This window comes from Musca domestica, unplaced genomic scaffold, assembly GCF_030504385.1.
Source record: "Musca domestica strain aabys unplaced genomic scaffold, Musca_domestica.polishedcontigs.V.1.1 61, whole genome shotgun sequence".
In the NCBI taxonomy this organism is placed as follows: Eukaryota; Metazoa; Arthropoda; class Insecta; order Diptera; family Muscidae; genus Musca; species Musca domestica.
This window is the reverse complement of record NW_026712367.1, coordinates 4,844,137-4,866,625: the sequence shown is the minus strand read 5'-3', so window position 1 is coordinate 4,866,625 and position 22,489 is coordinate 4,844,137. Positions and strand designations below refer to the sequence as shown.

At 36.2% G+C, this 22,489-nt stretch overlaps 1 protein-coding gene across 2 annotated transcripts in view; it reads left to right on the top strand.

Moving 5' to 3' along the window:
- LOC101892248 (brain-specific angiogenesis inhibitor 1-associated protein 2) overlaps nucleotides 1-22,489 on the top strand; it is a 43,141-nt gene that overhangs the window by 13,232 nt on the left and 7,420 nt on the right. For both annotated transcript variants that reach the window (XM_059129483.1, XM_059129482.1), the window contains exons 2-7: nucleotides 15,458-15,533; nucleotides 15,836-15,919; nucleotides 16,231-16,292; nucleotides 16,494-16,691; nucleotides 22,075-22,140; nucleotides 22,242-22,445. In XM_059129483.1, the coding sequence (XP_058985466.1) occupies nucleotides 15,458-15,533; nucleotides 15,836-15,919; nucleotides 16,231-16,292; nucleotides 16,494-16,691; nucleotides 22,075-22,140; nucleotides 22,242-22,445 (690 nt within the window). The remainder of the gene's footprint in view (nucleotides 1-15,457; nucleotides 15,534-15,835; nucleotides 15,920-16,230; nucleotides 16,293-16,493; nucleotides 16,692-22,074; nucleotides 22,141-22,241; nucleotides 22,446-22,489) is intronic.

Genomic DNA, 22,489 nt, shown 5'->3' with positions numbered 1-22,489 from the left:
GCTTCCCAGTGTACCGGCGACGTTCTGATTCCTTTGACTATGCGATAACCGTCATCATGCTGAATAAGGCTATTCACATAGGATTCATCCAAAGCATTTTCAGCTGTAACATTCCGGGATCGCGTGTTTTTCCTTAAATCAATTGAAATGGCACTTTTAATCGATAAAAGCTCTAGCTTTTTGTAGCTATACAAAATTTTATCAATTCTGCAACATCTTCTATCACACCGCCGAAGTTCTGATCGAATGATTTTGGAGTAAGATTCCGTGCAGGATCGCTTTTGGCCACAATATATGGTAACAAATGCCAGTTCTTCCGAATCTGAATCGATGATCATATCGAGGGGGCGGTGACCCTCGTCTGGTGCCATAACAATGCGTTGATGAGGCACATTTTCAAGACCTATAGTATCGAGCAATGTTTGCTGACCACCTGGATTAAGGTTTTCCATGATGAACTCATCCCCTTGTGGATTTTCAGCAACCGAGGGAGCCCTAGAGATTTGGTCATCAAATATTGCCTGAATTGCTCCTTGGTCTTCTTGATTTGCCACAAAAGGTACGACCGCCGAAGAATTATAACCGTCGAACCACCCTCCATCAATCGTAATACCATGTTTTATATACAATCAGGTATCTGGCTGCCTCAATTACTTTCGCTGGTCTAATTGTTTCAGTCATGTAATCATGCTGATACTCCATGCGACGTTTAAGATGCAGTTGAATCACCTGGGCTTGGTCAAAATGCCGAGGAAGAGACGTTACAGTTTCGCTAACCGATATTGGAACATTTACTACTGCGCCGCGAATGGCACTTTGTCTTTCGAAACCTAACGCAACAATAACCATAAACGGTAATCGAGCAGTAACCAAACGTTCCTCAACTGATGTTAAATCTTTAAGAGCTTCAGGAATTTCCGGAAAGTCTAAACCGTTTGAAATTCGTATATTTGGTTTTTTTTCCACTTTTTATAGCTCTGCTACAGGTTTTACAAAACGTGTAGAAACATATTAGATGAGGGAAACCGTTCCGATAAGCAAAAAAACTTCAGAAATAAAATTTGAATTTGACATACCTTGCTTTTGTAGAATTTCAACTTGATGAGAAAACCACAAGCCTCCGCAGCATATACATATCCTAGTTGGTCCCTGCTTGATAGTTTCATTGTATCGCTGGAACCGCTCGTTATTCCGACGACTTATAATCCTGGCAGATTCTTCTTGTCTTTCTTCGGCTGTTAACTGGTACCTTCTTGTTCTATTCCTTTCGGCCTGGTTCACATTGATTCTAATCCTGTTGCTGGGGTTACGTCTATGGGTTTCTATCCTTGATATCGTTGATCTATTTAAGTCATGTTGCGAGATCCTTTGACTAATCCTTCTTTGTTGTCGTTGAACAGTGTTTCTTAAACGCTCGGAGGCGCGGACTTCTGGATTTTGGCGTCTAAGGCAATGTTCGGCAGTGTTCCGTAGCTGTTCGTCCTCCCGGTATAGGGGGTCTTGGCGTCTGTCGGCATGTGCCCGAGTATTCCTATCCTGTTCCTCCTCACGATAGAGTGGATTCTGGCGTCTTTCTGCATGTGCCTGAGTATCCCTTTCCTGTTCCACCTCACGATAGAGTGGATTCTGGCGTCTAAGTGAATGCTCGATAGTGTTCCGTATCTGTTCGTCTTCCCGGTATAGGGGGTCTTGGCGTCTGTCGGCATGTTCCCGAGTATTCCTTTCCTGTTCCTCCTCACGATAGAGTGGATCCTGGCGTCTTTCTGCATGTGCCTGAGTATCCCTTTCCTGTTCCTCCTCCCGGTATATCGGATCCTGACGTCTGTCTGCATGTTCCCGAGTATTCCTTTCCTGTTCCTCCTCCTGGTATAGTGGATCCTGACGTCTCTCTGCATGTTCCCGTGTATTCCTTTCCTGTTCCTCCTCCTGGTATAGTGGATCCTGCCGTCTCTCTGCATGTTCCTGAGTATTCCTTTCCTGTTCCTCCTCCCGGTATAGTGGATCCTGACGTCTCTCTGCATGTTCCCGTGTATTCCTTTCCTGTTCCTCCTCCTCCCGGTATAGTGGATCCTGACGTCTGTCTGCATGTTCCCGTGTATTCCTTTCCTGTTCCTCCTCACGATAGAGTGGATCCTGGCGTCTTTCTGCATGTTCCCGTGTATTCCTTTCCTGTTCCTCCTCACGATAGAGTGGATCCTGGCGTCTAAGGGAATGCTCGATATTGTTTCTTAGCTGTTCCTCTGCTCTATAGGATGGATTTTGGCGTCTGCCTGCATGTGCAGCGTCGCGTTGTCGTCTTTCTTCAATTCTAAATTGTAGGTCTTGTCGGCGTAGCCTCCTCCATTGTCCGCCATATGATCTTCGAATAGTATTGTTCTGCGTGGTTCTTAACGTTTCACGCTCTTCTCGAACAATACCCCGAATAATGCGTCGGCGTGTGGCAGCACTCTGTTTGCGAGTTCTCGGCATTTTAATTTAAATTATTTTGAACAGTGCGTGCAACTTGAATTATTAAGTTATACTAAAATCAGTTATTACATATCCACTGCTTAAGTAAGATATTGGTGGATGTGAGCAAAATACAATGTTAATACTTTTATTGACTACAGGTCTTTAGCAAAACATAAGAGGTTAATACTTTTATTACCAGACAGGTAATAAAATAACCTAGTTATTCGATGCGTTTGCGTAGAAAACAATAACACAGGTATGTAAAATACAGGTCGCAACATTAATCCCAGGTAAGTATTATTTAAAATAAGAGAGAAATGGTTGTTTATTCAGGTAGTTTCAAAAAAGTAAATCGAAAATTTTAAATTCTGTGGATCATAAAAATTTATATTTGATGGTGTCATAAAATATTTAATAAGGAATTAGATATGGCGATTGAAATACTCAATAACAATAAACTAATATCTGTGAAATCTGCGCTACCATAGACATGGAAAATTTACACCAAATTTAAAGTGCTTATTTCTATACTAAATTTCAAAATTCACACAATTTGGACTGATATTAGGTAGTTGGTGCACAAGAAACCTAAAATCGGATGAAGATATAAAGGGTGATTTTTTTGAGGTTAGGATTTTCATGCATTAGTATTTGACAGATCACGTGGGATTTCAGACATGGTGTCAAAGAGAAAGATGCTCAGTATGCTTTGACATTTCATCATGAATAGAATTTTCGTGAATTTTCGTCGAATTTTCAGTGAATGGACCCTAGAAAAGTTGGCAGAAAATCCGCTTTTTTATCGACAAATTTTGTTCAGCGATGAGGCTCATTTCTGGTTGAATGGCTACGTAAATAAGCAAAATTGCCGCATTTGGAGTGAAGAGCAACCAGAAGCCGTTCAAGAACTGCCCATCCATCCCGAAAAATGCACTGTTTGGTGTGGTTTGTACGCTGGTGGAATCACTGGACCGTATTTTTTCAAAGATGCTGTTGCAACGCAACGTTACGGTGAATGGCGATCGCTATCGTTCGATGCTAACAAACTTTTTTGTGGCCAAAAATGGAAGAACTGAACTTGGTTGACATGTGGCGCTACATGCCACACAGCTCGCGATTCTATGGCCATTTTGAGGGAGAACTTCGGAGAACAATTCATCTCAAGAAATGGACCGGTAAGTTGGCCACCAAGATCATGCGATTTGACGCCTTTAGACTATTTTTTGTGGTGCTACGTCAAGTCTAAAGTCTACAGAAATAAGCCAGCAACTATTCCAGCTTTGGAAGACAACATTTCCGAAGAAATTCGGGCTATTCCGGCCGAAATGCTCGAAAAAGTTGCCCAAAATTGGACCTTCCGAATGGACCACCTAAGACGCAGCCGCGGTCAACATTTAAATGAAATTATCTTCAAAAAGTAAATGTCATGGACCAATCTAACGTTTCAAATAAAGAACCGATGAGATTTTGCAAATTTTATGCGTTTTTTTTATATGGGAGCTATATCCAAATCTGAACCGATCTTCATAAAATTTGAATCTTGTATTGCTAGGCTGTATCTGATATCTGGTGCTAAATATCAGTTTTATGAAGTGCATATTACGAATGAGAGGTACCTAAACACCAAATCGGATGAAACATATATATGGGAGCTATAGCTATATCTGAATCGATTTTCACCAAATTTGAAGTATATGCTTGTAGTCTTAATTCGATGGGAAATGTCAAAATTCAGGCCATTTGGGCTATTATTGGCCATTTGGAGCGCAATTGACCCGAAATCGGTAGAAGATATATATGGGAGCTATATCTAAATTTGGACCGACTTTCACCAATTTCAATAGGGATCGTCCTTGACCCAAACAAATGTTATTTGGAAAATTTCATCTCAATCGAATCATAAATGCGACCTGCATTTTGTTTACAAAAATACATGGACAGACGGACGGACGGACATGCATAAATCGACTCCAAATGTGATTCTATGCTGATCACCAAAAGGAACTATGGGTCTATCTCGTTTCCTTCTCGATGTTACAAACAAATGCACAAAGACATAATACCCTTACCACTATGTGGTGTAGGGTATAACAAAAGACTTTAGCAACAAACCCTGGGCCCTGCTGTGACACCAAAACAAAAACGCAGAGAGATAAATAAAAACGCCAATCTAATTGCACACACACACAGACACACACTGCCTAACAACGGACCGACACAACAACCTTTCCAACTGCCAACAACATTGTTGTTGGTCTGCCTGACTGCCGGCCTAGACCGCAAGTAGATGAATGCAAAGAGGAAAAATACAAAATAACTGGGAATGGGTAAACAGCTATGGGCCAGCCTCTTAGAGCCGCAAGTTATTTACGCATAATCCCCGCAGGAAAGGGGGAGGTTGAAAATAAGGGGGACCCCTTTGTAAATAAGTCAAAGAGCTCACTGCAAGAATTGGTACAACACTTGCGTTCGTAGCCGACCACAATTCAGTTTTGTATGTCAAACCCCATTGAGTCGTACCAAAGCCGGAGAATATAGGGTTTCCCTGTCATTCCAACAAAGACCACATTTATGGCATCAAATGCCAAACAGCCCAGCCAGGCGACGACCACGGCGCGGCGACTATGGACAACAAGTTGACAAAACATTAGCCTACTTTTCACCAAGTCTAGGACGAAGAAGATGTAGAGGATGGAAGGAGGGTACAACAAACAGAGAAGAACAATCAATTTGTGAATGGTTGGCATTGCCATTTAAGGAATGTTTACAGCCAGCATGGCAACGCCAGCAACCGAACAACCAACCGATCGGCCAACCAGCAGACCGCCTTAAGCAACAGTTAAGTGATTCTGCAGCAAAAAAAAAAAAAAAACATGAGACTTAACTATGAATTGTATAATACCCATAAGTGGCCACTTGAATAGAGGTTTGCAAGAAAACATAAATCACCCTCTCCCCCCCACAACTCGCCATGCTTTGCATGACATATTTGCTCATTGGGGTCCCCCGGTTTAGAATTGAATGGCCAGGGAGTTAGACCACTGCAGTTTTTTACATTTTCCTTTGTCATGCTTGGTTTGCTTCCAAAGGGAGGAGAAAGGGAGGGGGACACAGGGAAGAGGAGAGGGAATTTCAGGAAGCCTTTTAAATTTTGAAACAATTTCACAGCTAAATGCCTTCACTTAACCGCCAGCTTGGCCGTTGATTACAGCAAGTGGTTAGATGTTTTCTCCCTCCCTTGCTCTCTTTCTCTCTCTCTCCTCCCTTTTGGTCACTTTCACGTTATGCCAGGTTTAACATAATTAATGTTGTGCCGTTTTTTTCTGTTTACCTTCTCTTTGTATTTTTTTTTTTTGTTGCTCTCCTCCCTATCTCTTTTTTTTCTAATTTCTTTAATAACAGAAACAACAACAACTGCCATATCAAGTGGCTGAATTAAGAACCCTTCTTAGCGGTGGTCATTTGTAAGGTTTCATGGCGATTTGAGCGCTATTTTCAAAAGAGTGGGACAACGATTTCCATAGAAAATGTTGTTATCGACAACAATTTCTATAGAAAATGTTGTTATCGACAACAATTTCTATAGAAAATCTTGTTATCGACAACAATTTCTGTAGAAAATGTTGTTATCGACAACAATTTCTATAGAAAATGTTGTTATCGACAACGGTTTCTATGGAAAATGTTGTTATCGACAACGGTTTCTATAGAAAATGTTGTTATCGACAACAATTTCTATAGAAAATGTTGTAATCGACAACAATTTCTATAGAAAATGTTGTTATCGACAACAATTTCCATAGAAAATGTTGTTATCGAAAACGGTTTCTATAGAAAATGTTGTTATCGACAACGTTTTGATAGAAAATGTTGTTATCGACAATGTTTTCGATAGAAAATGTTGTTATCGACAACGTTTTCGATAGAAAATGTTGTTATCGACAACGTTTTCTATAGAAAATTTTGTTATCGACACCGGTTTCTATAGAAAATGTTGTTATCGACAACGGTTTCTACAGAAGAATGTGTTATCAAAAACGATTTCTATCGGAAATGTTGTTATCGAACAACTCTTCTATAGAAAATATTGTTCTCGAACAACTTTTCTATTGAAAATCTTGTTATCGACAACGGGCATTTTGTTATAGAAGAACTTTTCTATGGAAAATGTTGTTATCGACAACGGTTTCTATAGAAATTGTTGTTATCGACAACCGTTTCTATAGAAATTGTTGTTATCGACAACCGTTTCTATAGAAATTGTTGTTATCGACAACCGTTTCTATAGAAATTGTTATTATCGACAACCGTTTCTATAGAAATTGTTATTATCGACAACCGTTTCTATAGAAATTGTTGTTATCGACATCGGTATGGTTACCGAACAATTTTTTATGGAAAATGTTGTTATCGAACAAAATTTTCCGGAACATGTTATTATCGAACAACTTTTCCATAGAAAATGTTGTTATCGAACAACGTTTTCTATAGAAAATGTTGTTATCGACAACGTTTTCTATAGAAAATGTTGTTATCGACAACGTTTTCTATAGAAAATGTTGTTATCGACACCGGTTTCTATAGAAAATGTTGTTATCGACAACAAAAATTTGTTATCGAAGAACTTTTTTATAGAAAATGTTGTTATCGACAACGATTTCTATAGAAAATGTTGTAATCGACAACGATTTCTATAGAAAATATTGTTATCGACAACGGTTTCTATAGAAAATGTTGTTATCGACAACGTTTTCTATAGAAAATGTTGTTATCGACAACGTTTTCTATAGAAAATGTTGTTATCGACAACGTTTTCTATAGAAAATGTTGTTATCGACTACATTTTCTATAGAAAATGTTGTTATCGACTACGTATTCTGTAGAAAATGTTGTTATCGACAACAAAAAATTTGTTATCGAAGAACTTTTTTATAGAAAATGTTGTTATCGACAACGGTTTCTATAGAAAATGTTGTTATCGACACCGGTTTCTATAGAAAATGTTGTTATCGACAACGTTTTCTATAGAAAATGTTGTTATCGACAACGTTTTCTATAGAAAATGTTGTTATCGACAACGTTTTCTATAGAAAATGTTGTTATCGACAACGGTTTCTATAGAAAATGTTGTTATCGACAACGGTTTCTATAGAAAATGTAAATTATTTATTATTCAAATTCCGAAAAGCTCTTAAGGTGCTTTGACTGTTCAAACTGCCAAAATTTTCAATGCCTTTTTTCCCTTCTCCAATTGAGAACTATTTCTTTGATGTCTGTGGTCAGTTAGCACTGCTGGTAGCAACATGAGGCACCCATGTCAAGAGACTGTGTCTTTGCCACAAAACGACACAAAATCCCAACCATGACTGTCGTTGGTTACCACCTGTTCTTGGTTGATTTCTTTTGTTTGGTCTCCTCAAAAAAAAAAACAAAAAAAAAAAAAATAAAAGGTGTCCCAAATTTAGGTTGGTTTTTTTAGTTCATGTTTAAATCGCGTAATAATATTTTATGGTGCTCCCCTCCCTATCTTCTCAAAAGAGAAGGTAGCATGCAATATGCCATGAAATGGTTGCCATTGTGGGACGGCGGACAGAAGAGGAGTGGGTCGTTAGGTGTTTAAAAATTTAGTTAAATGTGTTAAACACATTCAGATGTCTGAAGACATGTGAAAAACTATCCAACACTCGCTTACATTTGTTACGGAAATCATGGAAATTGTGTTTTCCTAACGTGTTTTCTTAACAAAAAGCAAAAAACAAATAAAGAAAAGGCGACTAGGCAAAGAAATACAAAATCATGTTGCATGTTTGCAGCCAAACAGAAACTGTGAAAACTGAGAAAATTTCAATTTTTCCGACATAACTTTGTAAATTATGTCTACAGTTAACAGTTGCGAGTCGGGTCTGGGCAATGGAATTACGTCATAAATGGATTTTGTGGCGTTTGTGGTGAAGAGATCTCCAAGCGATAAGTGTGTTATCGAAATGGTTGTTGATAATACTTTTTTTAAGAAGATGTAAAGATAAGCACTTGTTTTTAGGGGGAGTAATCGTTATCGATTAAAATTTCAATACATTATTAATGTTATCGCTAATGCTTTCTGCAATTAAATATTGTTATCGACAACATTATCTATAAAAAAAATGTTGTTACCGATAACACTTCCTATAGAAAAATGGCGTTATCGAAAATTTTCCGGTAGCATAAGTAGTTATCGATTTTTTTTTTTTTTTTTTTTGAAAATATTGTTCTATGAAAAATCAGCAACAATTTCTATAGGAAATGCTGTTATCGATTACACTTTCTGTAAAAAATGTGGTTATCGGCAAACGCTCATAAAAGAACTGTTGTTAACGACTACAGTTTATAAAGAAAATGTTGATATCGGCAACGGTTTCTTTGGAAAAAGCTTATCGATAACATTAATAAGGAAAAAATATAATAATCGAGTGGAAATATTGTTATCGATAACATTATCTGTAAAAATATTGTTATCGATTACATCTTCTTAATGTTATCGATCTCACATCATGTAAAGAATGTTGTTATCGCTAAACTTTTATGAAGGAACTACTGTTAACGACTACCGTTTCTATACAAAATGTTGATATCGGCAAAGGTTTCTATTTCAAAAGTTGTTATCGGAAAAAATTTTCCGAAAGAAAACGATTTTATCGCATAATTTTTTGACTATATTAATGTTATCGATTACTTTTTTGTAGAAAATAATGTTATCAGACAACTTTTAGGAAGAAAAATGCTTATCGATCACTGTCATTACAAAAAAATATATTTATCGACTGATTTTGTTATAGATAACGATGTTATCGGTTAAATTCTTGTCACCAAATACTGCTTTCGATATTTTTCCTCGAAAAATACAGTTATCGGTTAAAATTTTTTAGGAAATTTAATTATTGATAAATATTTTTATAGAAAATGTTGCTATCATATGACAAACAAATGCTATCAATTATATTTTAAGGAATACATATTGTTATCGATTACAGGTTTTGCAGAAAATAATATTATCAGGCAATTTTAATTAAATACTTATCGATAACATTAGTAACAAAAAACATAGTTATCGATTTATTTTGTCTATATATTATTTTGTTATCGGTTACATTCTCTTTATCAAACACTGCTATCGACATTTTTCCTTAAAAAAACTGTTATTGTCAATTTTTTTAGGATATGTTGCTTTTTTTATTGAAAAAAAACATTATCAATACATTTTTATGTCAGATATTTTATTATCGATAATTTTCCCTTTGGAAAACGTTGTTATCGCTTAACTGTTATTTTGGGAAATTCAAATTTTGATGATTTTTCAACAGAAAATGTGGTTATCGACCAATTTAACAAAGGAAACTGCTTTTTAATGCTGTTTATTTTTCTCTGAAGATTCTTTGTTATCGATAAGTTATGTTTGAAAAATGTTTTTTACAGAAAACTTTGTTTCCAATAAATTTTTTCATTGAAATTTGTATTGTATTGAATAGGTATCTTTGTAATCGATAAGTTTCTCTTGAAGAAAAAGATTGTTATCAAAAAAAGTTGTTAAAGAAAATCGTATAAACGATTCACTTTTATGTAGGGAATAATGTTATCGATAATTTTTTTTTACAGAAAACTTTGATAACGATATCTTTTTTATTGAAATTGGTATTTTATTGAGTTGGTGTATGTTGTTATAGAAAAAGTTTTTAATAAAAATCGTATAATCTATTCATTTTTATATAGAAAATAATGTTATCGATAATTTTCTCTGAGAAAACTTTGTTATCGATAACTTCTTCTCCTAAAATTGGTATTTTATTGAATTGATATCTTTGTTATCGATAATTTTTTTTATGAAAAATATTGTTATTGATATAAAGCATATTCTTATCGATATTATTTAAAAACAAAAATCTTTGTTATCGATAATTTTTTTCTGTTAAAATTGGTATTTTATTGAATTGGTGTATTTGTTATCGAAAAAAGTTGCTAAAGAAAATCGTGTTATCGACTCATTTTTATGTAGAAACTAATGTTATCGATAATTTTTTTACAGAAAACTTTGTTATCGATAACATTTTTTATTCAATTTATATAACTGAATTGGTATCTTTGTTATCGAAAAGCTTTTTTTTTTGAAGAAAAATATTGTTATCGAAAAAAGTTGCTAAAGAAAATCGTGTTATCGACTCATTTTTATGTAGAAAATAAAGTTATCGATAATTTTTTTAGAGATAATAATAAGAGATAATAATGATAACTTTTTCTATTGAAATTGGTATTTTATTAAATTGGTGTGTTTGTTATCGATAAGTGTTTTTTTGAAGAAAACATATTGTTATCGAAAAAAGTTGCTAAAGAAAATCGTATTATCGACTCATATTGTTATAGAAAATAATGTTATCGATATTTTTTTTCAGAAAACTTTGTTATCGATAACTTTTTCTATTAAAATTGGTATTTTATTGAATTGGTGCATTTGTTATCTATAAGTTGTTTTTGAAGAAAAATATTGTTATCGAACATAATGTTATCGATATTTTTTGCAGAAAACTTTGTCATCGATAAGAGTTTTTTAAAGAAAAATATTGTTATCGAAAAAAGTTGTTAAAGAAAATCGTGTTATCGACTGATTTTTGTATAGAAAAAAACGTTATCGATAATTTTTTTTTACAAAAAACTTTGTCATCGATAACTTTTTCTATTAAAATTTGTATTTTTGGCCACATTTGGGATTATTGGCTATAATTTAGTTAATGGATGTTATCGCGTTTTGACCGTATTTTTTTGGTAGTGGATGTTGCTAATGGATGTTATCGCGTTCCAGATGCTTTGCAATAAAAACTGTCTGTAAAACTTTCTTCAAACCGTATTCAAATCGTTTATCCATCATCATTAATTAAAAATCACACCCAGTAATGATTCACAATGAAATAGCTGTAAATTTATTTTTAGTTAAATTGCAAAAAAATTATACATCACTTTGGCGTTTATTTTCAGGAAATCATTCAATCTTTTATGATTTTTTTTTTAAATATTACTGGAATATGACATCATGACAATTAAACACTTGATTAACAATTGAAAACAAAAAAAACGGGGATTGGCTGCTTAGATAACCTTTTGAACATAAAAATGGCTGTAAAACTTTGCATGTTTAACAATTTGCGCCTCAAAACCAAAGTAGACAACAACAACAACAAGAAAAAAAAAAACAAAAAATTAAAACTCGTTTAATTGTAAACAGCTATGAATATTTTTTGTTTTATTTTTGTTTTTTTTTTTTTTTTAAACTCAACTTCGTGTGAGGAGTTCCAACAATGGAGCTTCATTGTCTGTGTGGGTGGACAAAACAATTTGAAAAATTTTATTTAAAACTTATGCAAACAAACGATTCAAAATTTTGTTTTTTTTTTTTTTTTCAAACAAAAAAAAAAATCCGCTTACATGCCTCACTCACAGCGGAATACCTTAGCTATTGAAATGTTTGGGTTATTCATATCGGACCGGCTTATTAGCATTTAAGTGCTAAATTTGTTATTATTGTGGTTTTGAGATGCGGTGTTTTGTTGTTGTTGTTTTTTTTTTTTTTTCAATACTTTTTTATCCAAGCCAACAATCAATTCCCTTTTTTTCGTTGTGTGAATCATGAAATTCTATACCCGATTTTATGGTTTGTTTTTCATTTTTTGTTTATTTTTCTAATATCAGTTTAAATTTTTTAATTCCAAATCGACCTGACAGTGCCGTCATGTCACCACCAAAAACCTCTCTCAAGGCGTGAGAAAATATTTAAATTTTTCCAACATCAATATTCTGTAGTCGATCTCAAAATTGTTGGCCATTTGTTGTAAAGATGTTTCAAGGTTGTTTTGTTTGTTGTTCAGTTGTTCAATTCTCGCTGGCGCACAACAACAATTATTGTTCGATTTGTATGCCCATGCATTCGGCCAAAACCGCTCGTGACAATTTAATAAACAAGACAGTTGACACACTGTCTGGTGTGGAATGAATACAAACGAAGTCATAGAGTTTTTTTTTGTTTTTGGTTTTGGGCGGTATGGGGAATTTGGCATACCAATGGCCTTATAGGATATAATTCGATAATATTCAAATATAAATCAAGGTTTTATGAGATGATTTAATATGTGGCTTACGGACACCCCTATATTTCAGATTTTCACAATTAAGTGATAATCGAAATAAATTATTGTTATCGATTTTTTTGAATATAAATATAAATAACATTATCTTTAATACTTTCTATAAAACCTGTTCTTGTCGGACCACATTTCTTATGAAAATGGAATTATCGAACAACTATCTGTAGATTGTGAAGTTATCGACGACTGTAAATGCTATTATCGACAACATTTTCTATCTTCAATTCAATTTAAATTAAATTTGTATCTAAAATTATCGTCAATATTATCAATTGATATCGATAACATTTTCCATTTTAAATATAGTTATGGATAATATATTTCAAGAAAATTGGGTTAAAATGTAATTATCGATAACATTTTTTATCTAAAATAATATTATCGATAATGTTTTCTATAGAATATATTGCTATCGATAACTTTTATATAAAAAAGTTTGTTATCGAACAACTTTTCTAGTAAAAACATTGTTATCGAACAAATTTCTAAAGAAAATGTTGCTATCGAACAACTTTTCAATAGAAAATGTTGTTATCGAACAACTTTTCTGTAGAAAAGGTTGTTTTCGAACAACTTTTCTATAGAAAATGTTGTTATCGACAACAATTTCCATAGAAAATGTTGTTATCGACAACAATTTCTATAGAAAATGTTGTTATCGAACAGCTTTTCTAAAGTAAATGTTGTTATCGGAAAACTTATCTATAGAAAATTTTGTTATCGAAAAAATTTTCTATAGTAAATGTTGTTATCGAACAAATTTTCTATAGAAAAAATTGTTATCGACAACGTTTTCTATTGAAAATGTGGTTATCGACAACGATTTCCATAGAAAATGTTGTTATCGACAACGATTTCCATAAAAAATGTTGTTATCGACAACGGCTTCTATAGAAAATGTTGTTATCGACAACGGTTTCTATAGAAAATGTTGTTATCGACAACGGTTTCTATAGAAAATGTTGTTATCGATAACGTTTCCTCTAGAAAATATTGTTATCGACAACGGTTTCTATATAAAATGTTGTTATCGACAACGTTTTCTATAGAAAATGTTGTTATCGACAACGATTTCCATAGAAAATGTTTTGTTATCGACAACGATTTCTTTAGAAAATGTTGTTATCGACAACTTTTCTATAGAAAATGTTGTTATCGACAACGATTTCTATAGAAAATGTTGTTATCGACAACGATTTCTATAGAAAATATTATTATCGAACCACTTTTCTATAGAAAAAGCTTTTATCGAACAACTTTTCCATAGAAAATGTTGTTATCGACAACGGTTTCTATAGAAAATGTTGTTATCGACAACGTGTTCTATAGAAAATGTTGTTATCGACAACGTTTTCTATAGAAAATGTTATTATCGACAACGATTTCTATAGAAAATGTTGTTATCGATAACGATTTCTTTAGAAAATGTTGTTATCGATAACGATTTCTTTAGAAAATGTTGTTATCGATAACGATTTCTTTAGAAAATGTTGTTATCGATAACGATTTCTTTAGAAAATGTTGTTATCGACAACGATTTCCATAGAAAATGTTTTGTTATCGACAACGATTTCTATAGAAAATGTTGTTATTGGAAACGATTTCTATAGAAAATGTTGTTATCGACAACGATTTCTATAGAAAATGTTGTTATCGACAACGATTTCTATAGAAAATGTTGTTATCGACAACGATTTCTATAGAAAATGTTGTTATCGACAACGATTTCTATAGAAAATGTTGTTATCGATAACGATTTCTTTAGAAAATGTTGTTATCGATAACGATTTCTTTAGAAAATGTTGTTATTGGAAACGATTTCTATAGAAAATGTTGTTATCGACAACGATTTCCATAGAAAATGTTTTGTTATGGAACAAAAAATGTTGTTATCTACAACGATTTCCATTGAAAATGTTTTTATTGAACAAAAATGTTGTTATCGACAACGTTTTCTATAGAAAATGTTGTTATCGACAACGATCTCTATAGGAAATGTTGTTATCAACAACGTTTTTTATAGAAATTGTTGTTATCGACAACGATTTCCATAGAAATTGTTGTTATCGACAACGTTTTCTGTAGAAAATTTTGTTATCGACAACGTTTTCTATAGGAAATGTTGTTATCGACAACGTTTTCTATAGAAAATGTTGTTATCGACAACGTTATCTATAGAAAATGTTGTTATCCACACTATTTTCTGTTGCATATTTATTTCAATACTGTATCATTACATTTTTAACCTAGAGACACAAGGAATTTTCCACACACACACCCACTCACATTCCACTTTCATTGAAAACGATGTAAACCTATCCAGCCAATAATTTTACGTAGCTGCCGTTACGGCATTGAATTGGGCCACCTACATTTGTAACTGATCTAAGCCACTGTTCACGTTGTTGCACATGATTGCGATTGTCTCAATTCCCCAGATCCGATCGACTACAAGTTCCGATTCTACTAAGTCTTTTGTTTCATAATTACGATGTTATGGGTGAAAATTCCAAATACCGATTATGCATTTAAGCGAATGATTAAACGCCGAACTATAAATAACAAAACAAAACTTGTTATTGATGTTTGAGTATTGATATCGTGGCGTATGGATATCAGTATCAAAAAGTGGAAGGGGGAAATTTGGCGACAACAAAGATCTGGGTTTGTTGGTAGTCTTGTAAATCTGGAAAAAAGTTAGGAAACATTTTTTAAATCGCAAATATTTTTAAAGATTCCAAAAACAAGATTTCCTAACAACAAAAAATTCTTTAAAAAAATTGTTAAAAAATCCAAAAATCTTAGAAAATTAATATATTTTTTCAATTTTTTGTTTTCAGAACATCTTGGAGAAATTCAACCCCGGAGCTCGACAATTAATCACTGCCGGCAAAGGTTATCTAAAGTCATTACATGGTAAGTGATGAGATAGTAGTTTTAAATAAAAAAAAATATAAGAATATTTTTTTTTTTTGAAAAAAAAAAAAAAACAATTACCTGCCTCCACTCTGGCCCCCTCCCCCTGGCCGATAATAGTTTTGCCTGTTTTATTAATTTTTAAACGTTCGAATGTCTAATTTTTCATTCGATGTAACAACATTCATTAGTTGGCTAAATTTAATACCTGAGCGTTGTAAATACAAAATTACAACAACAACAAGAAATACATTGACTTATTTTTGTTTTTGTTTTCTTTGTTTCATTTTCTTGTGGTGCAGGTGCTGCAACATCAGCGCGCGTATTCAATGAAGCTTTAGCCAAGATTGCCATGAATGCTCAACACAGTGGAACTGGAGATATAGGTAAGAGATATAAGAGATAAAAAAAACAATTCAGGGGCGTAGCTGCATCATTTTTTCAAATGGGAAACTCATTATTTCAATTGGGCGCCACAGCCTTTTGGAGTCCAAAAATGCGAAAAAAAATTAAATCTTAAGGGGACTACAATTCTCCCACAGAGAAAGAGAAAAATATTGTCTCTCTCTGAGAGGAAAATTTTTCTCCATCAAATCTTTCACATTTTCTAACAAAATTTCCTACCAACCTGTCCCCGCCGTCTGTCTATCTTTCTTTTCTAATTCCAATGATTTGACGATGTTCAACATTTTTACAGGTGCGGCTCTACTCAGTGTTGTCAGTGTCTACAAAGAAATCCAAGAACAACAAATGAACATTGTAAGTATTGTCCGACAGATCGGCGACCGGTCGGCCGTTCCTCAACTTATTGGGAAGGGGAAAGTTGGCTGATAGCAAAAAACATATGTCAAGAATTTCTTTTGAATTGCAATTTGCTTTTATTTTCTATTTGTTCTTGTTTGTTTAATTTCTTCCTCTTTCTCTCCCCCTCCCTCTCTCCCATTATTTTCATTCACTCAGCTCAAAGCCTTTTATGTGGATCTATTAGTGCCATTAGAAACCAATTTGGAAAAGGATACAAAAGTCGTCCAACACGAACAGAAGAAATTCTTGCAGCAGCACAAAGTGCGCATGGAATCGTTTCAGAAGGCCGTCACAACGATGAAGAAGCAGCGCAAAAAAAAAGCTAGTCCCGAAAATACGGAAAAGGAATTAAGGGTGAGTTGCAAAATTTAGATCGATAACACAATTTTTCTTCAAAAATTCGATCGATAACCATCTTATCTAAAGAAAATATATTCGATAACAACATTTTCTATCGAAAATCGTTTCGATAACAATAAAATTTTAATAGAAATTGATCGATAATACTATTTAAACGATAACTATGTTTTCAGTTGTCGATAACAACATTTTCTATCAAAAACGTTGTCGATAACAACATTTTCTATCAAAAACGTTGTCGATAACAACATAATCGATCAATCCCACGGCAGCGGGTTCTACGATACCGGATTGACCCGAAACAACAAGTTTCCTGTTTCGGCCAGCGGCTGCCAACCCAGTATGTACATGTTTGTGTTTGTTTATTTTTCTGCATTGGGAGCAGCATATCCCGGAATGCTTGCTCCGGATTTTATTGGTCCGTGCCGGGATTGAGGAAAACCCCGGACCTTGGTTCTGCTCGGTTTGTCAGAACGTCATCCACCACAGATCTGTCTCGGTGCGATGTAATGGATGCAGAGAGTGGGTGCACTTCAAGAACTGTTCCGGATTAAGGCGTTTGCGAGACTACAGCGAAAGGGATTATGTTGCGACTTGCTGCAGTAACGTAGTCCCCAGCGAGTCCTCTTCTTCGTCGTCCTCGTCAGAGACGTCGTCGGAGTATGGCACTCCACCGCAGTCTCCAGAACAGCAACCAACACCGCAGCACCTAACGCCACATGTTGCTGTTCCAACTCCGGATTGTGCATCATTCTTGCAATTCAATTGCAACGGACTTCGAGGCAAAATAGATGAGATAGTGGAATTTATGAGTCGGAGGAATATTAAGATCGCAGCGGTGCAGGAAACCAAGCTGAATGAAAATTGCAGCCTACAACGTTGTTATGGTTACAACGTACTAAGGAAGGATCGCACCAGAAGTGGAGGTGGGGGATTAGCGTTCCTGTTACACCATTCTGTTCAGTACAGACCTATCTCGCTTGAGCTAGTCTCTAGTGACCCATACATGGAATGTATGGGGGTAGCAGTCAAGTGTGGAACTGCCGAGGTAGAGGTGCTTAATGTGTATATCCCGCCGATTAATAGCTGTGAACCACGTTATTTGCCTGATATTAGCCCATTATTGGTAGGCAATAACCGCCTGGTACTAGGGGATTTTAATGCCCACCATGAGTTGTGGCATTCCGTCCTAGGTAATGACCAGAGGGGATCAGCGCTGGCAGAGCAGATTGACTGCTCCACATTCTGCACGGTTAACGAGGATGCCCCCACCCGAATAAGAGGAGAGTGTCACAGTTCGCCAGATTTAACCATAGTGTCACCCGGTCTGATAAATGACGTGACTTGGCAACCCGTCATTTCTCTTGGCTCAGACCATCTCCCGATAATCGTCTCCATAAGCAGGTCGCCCGATTTCATAACCTCTGAACGCCGCACTTTCCTTAACCATGGGAAAGCTCACTGGCCAGAGTTCAGAGAATTCACCAACCGCCGCTTCAGAGAACTGCCCAACCCTTCTGATGTTCGGGTAGCAGAAAGGATTTTCCGAAACATCATCAGAGCTGCAGCCGCTCGCTATATACCTGCTGGTCGAATACCCGAGATAAGACCAAACTTCCCAGCAGAGGCAGCGGGATTAGCAAACGAGCGTGATGATCTCCGTCGTACCAACCCTACTGATCCTAGAATCAGTGATTTGACAGTGGAAGTCAACCGGTTGGTGCAGGAGCATAAGAGGAAAAAGTGGCTAGACCATCTGAAGTGCTGCAACATTGGAACCGATATGAGTAAGCTGTGGGTAACGGTTAAGTCGCTCTCGAACCCTGGAAAAAAGGATGATAGGACCTCAGTCACTTTTAACGACGTAACGGTGACTGATCCGAAGAGGTGCGCGGAATATTTTAACCGACAATTTGTCGAGCACCCCGAGAGTGATAGGGCGAAGCGAAGAGTACTACGTCGTATCAGATCTCTTCCCGCCGAGGAGGAACCACCACAGTTTACGATGGGTGATGTTGCAAATGTCATCCGTAACGCTAAGTCATCCAAAGCGTTGGGCCCGGACGGAATCTCAATGGTAATGTTGAAGCAGCTGGATACGCCGGGAGTCGAGTACTTAACAAAAGTTCTCAATTTGTCGCTAGCCACCTACATAGTGCCCGAAACCTGGAAAATGGGCCGGGTGGTCCCGCTACTGAAGCCAGGCAAGGATGCCAGTAAAGGCGAATCGTACAGGCCGATTTCGCTTTTGTCGCCAGTAGCAAAGACTCTTGAGGCTTTACTCCTCCCCAGCATTAGAGGAAGCTATGCAGTTGCCAACCACCAGCATGGATTCCGTCCACAACATAGTACCACAACAGCATTACACGCCATTTCCACACATATTAGTAGAGGACTAAACCAGAACAGGCCGTGTGACAGAACAGTGTTGGTAGCCCTTGACCTATCAAAGGCATTTGATACGGTCAATCATGCCACACTGTTTGAGGACGTACAGAGAACTACCCTCCGGCCAAGTTTGAAACGTTGGATAATCAACTATATGTGTGGACGCCAGTCGTACGTGGAATTCCGGAACAAGAAGTCCAAAGCCCGTAGAGTGAAACAGGGAGTTCCCCAAGGTGGGGTGATATCTCCGGAACTGTTTAACCTCTACCTTTCCGGAATTCCTCGCCCTCCAGACGGCATTGAGATCGTAACGTATGCGGATGATTGTACGATCATGGCGTCGGGTCCAGTGGTCGATGACATATGCGAAAGGTTGAACCCCTATCTCGCGGAGCTTGCCGCATACTTCCACGCGAGGAATATGAAAATATCCGCCACGAAATCAACGGCCACACTCTTTACCACATGGTCTGCGGAGATGAGAACACAGCTGAATGTTCAGGTCGAGGGGAATTTAATACCGACCACGAACTACCCCAAGATTCTTGGGGTAACGTTCGACAGCATGTTCAAGTCGTCCGCGCAAGCCACAGCTATCTGCGACAAGATGAAAAGTAGGAACAAGGTCCTCAAGGCGCTAGCCGGCAGCTCTTGGGGTGCGGACAAAGAAACCTTGTTGACCTCTTATAACGCGATAGGTCGGTCTGTGGTCAACTATGCGGCTCCAGTGTGGTCTGCGAATACTAGTGCTACGCAGTGGAAGAATATCCAGACCTGCCAGAACGCTGCCCTGAGAACTGCGACAGGGTGCCTCCTCATGACACCAGTGGACCATCTACATGAGGAGGCGAAAGTCCTTCCCTTACGTCAGCATAATCATATGCTTTCGTTGCAGTACCTGCTTGGGTGTTACCGTGAGAGCCATCCCAACCATCACATGGTGGATAACTCTCCCCCACCCAGGCGTGTCAGGAAGGACATACATGATCTAGAGAGGGAGGTCCAGCGCTACAAGAGAGAGCCTCTAGATCAAGAAGCCTATCAGGCAGGTCTGAGTGGCATTCACACCGATGCAGTCGCGGATGCTATTAGCAGTTACAAAGTGAATGCCGTCCTCGGAGTCCACCCCCCATCCATTGCAGCCGAAGAACGTCAGCTGCCTAGACAAACCAGGGTAGTTTTGGCGCAATTACGTTCAGGATGGTGTAGTCGCCTCAATTCGTATTGGGCACGAATTGATGAAGATGTGCGTGACGCCTGCCCGGCGTGTGATACAGGCCCGCACAATACGCTACACCTTTTTAATTGCTCAGCCAAACCTACCCAACTCACTCCAGAGGATCTCTGGCTACAGCCCGTTAAAGTAGCCGAATTTCTAAACCTGGAGCTGGAACCAGATTAGCAGAACACAAACACACACATGTACTACTGCTACAACAACAACAACAACAACAACATAATCGATAACTTTTTTCATAGAAAAGTTATTCGATAACCACATTTTCTTTAGAAAACGTTGTCGATAACAAAATTTTCTATAGAAAACGTTGTCGATAACAACATTTTCAATTGAAATCGTTGTCGATAACAACATTTTCTATAGAAAACGTTGTCGATAACAACATTTTCTATAGAAAACGTTGTCGATAACAACATTTTCTATAGAAAACGTTGTCGATAACAACATTTTCTATAGAAAACGTTGTCGATAACAACATTTTCTATAGAAAACGTTGTCGATAACAACATTTTCTATAGAAAATGTTGTCGATAACAACATTTTCTATAAAAAAGTTCTTCGATAACAAATTTTTTGTTGTCGATAAAAACATTTTCTATAGAAACCGTTGTCGATAACAACATTTTCTATAGAAACCGTTGTCGAATACAACATTTTCTATAGAAAACGTTGTCGATAACAACATTTTCTATCGAAAACGTTGTCGATAACAACATTTTCTATAGAAACCGTTGTCGATAACAACATTTTCTATCGAAAACGTTGTCGATAACAACATTTTCTATCGAAAACGTTGTCGATAACAACATTTTCTATAGGAAACGTTGTCGATAACAACATTTTCTCTAGAAAACGTGGTCGATAACAACATTTTCTATAGAAAAGTTGTTCGATAACAACAGATTCTATAGAAAAGTTGTTCGATAACAACATTTCTATAGAAATCGTTGTTCGATAACAACATTTCTATAGAAATCGTTGTTCGATAACAATATTTCTATAGAAATCGTTGTTCGATAACAATTTTTTCTATAGAAAAGTTGTTCGATAACCACATTTTCTATAGAAAAGTTGTTCGATAACAACGTTTTCTATAGAAAAGTTGTTCGATAACAACGTTTTCTATAGAAAAGTTGTTCGATAACAACATTTTCTATAGAAAACGTTGTCGATAGCAACATTTTCTGTACAAAAGTTGTTCGATAACAATATTTTCTGTAGAAAACGTTGTCGATAACAACATTTTCTATGGAAACTGTTGTCGATAACAACATTTTCTATAGGAAACGTTGTCGATAACAACATTTTCTATAATAATCGTTGTCGATAACGACATTTGTCTTTTCCTATAGAAAAGCTGTTCGATAACAACTTTTCCTATAGAAAAGCTGTTCGATAACAACATTTTCTGTAGAAAAGTTGTTCGATAATAACATTTTCTATACAAAAGTTGTTCGATAACAACTTTTTCTATAGAAAAGTTGTTCGATAACAAAACAGTATTTTCTATAGAAAAGTTCTTCGATTACAGCATTTTCGGTAGAAAAGTTGTTCGATAACAACTTTTTTTATAGAAAAGTTGTTCGATAACAATTTTTTCTATAGAAAAGTTGTTCGGTAACAACATTATTTTATCGATTACCAGTTCCTTGCGTCTTTTATGCGTTACCGTTAAACTCTTTATAATCACCAATATGTTAAATAATCATTTTCCTCTCTTCTCCCTCTCTTTTCATCTCTATCACGCAGTCCTTGCAAATCTTGGAAGACCAAAAGAAAAAATTGGATGCATTTTGCGAGCAAAGCTATAAAAATGTAAGTCAATGACCTGAAACCAGATCATTATTGGGGTTAATTGGCCCCAATCATTATCGGGTTGTTTAAATTCAAATTGTTTTGTTTTGCGTTTTTCCCAGGCCATGACTCAAGAACGACGTCGTTATGGTTTCGTTTTGGAGCGCCAATGTTCGATAGCCAAACACTGGATGGCCTATCACAGCACCGGCAAACAGGTAATCGATAATCATTTGGAAAATTGGCAAGACATTGCGGCCTCTCGAGAGGTCTTGCCCAGCACCGTGTACGATGGTAATTCGCTGTTGGTCGGCAATAAAAGATTGGTAGGTTGTTGGAAATGTGTTGTGAGATTTTAATTTTTTTGCTA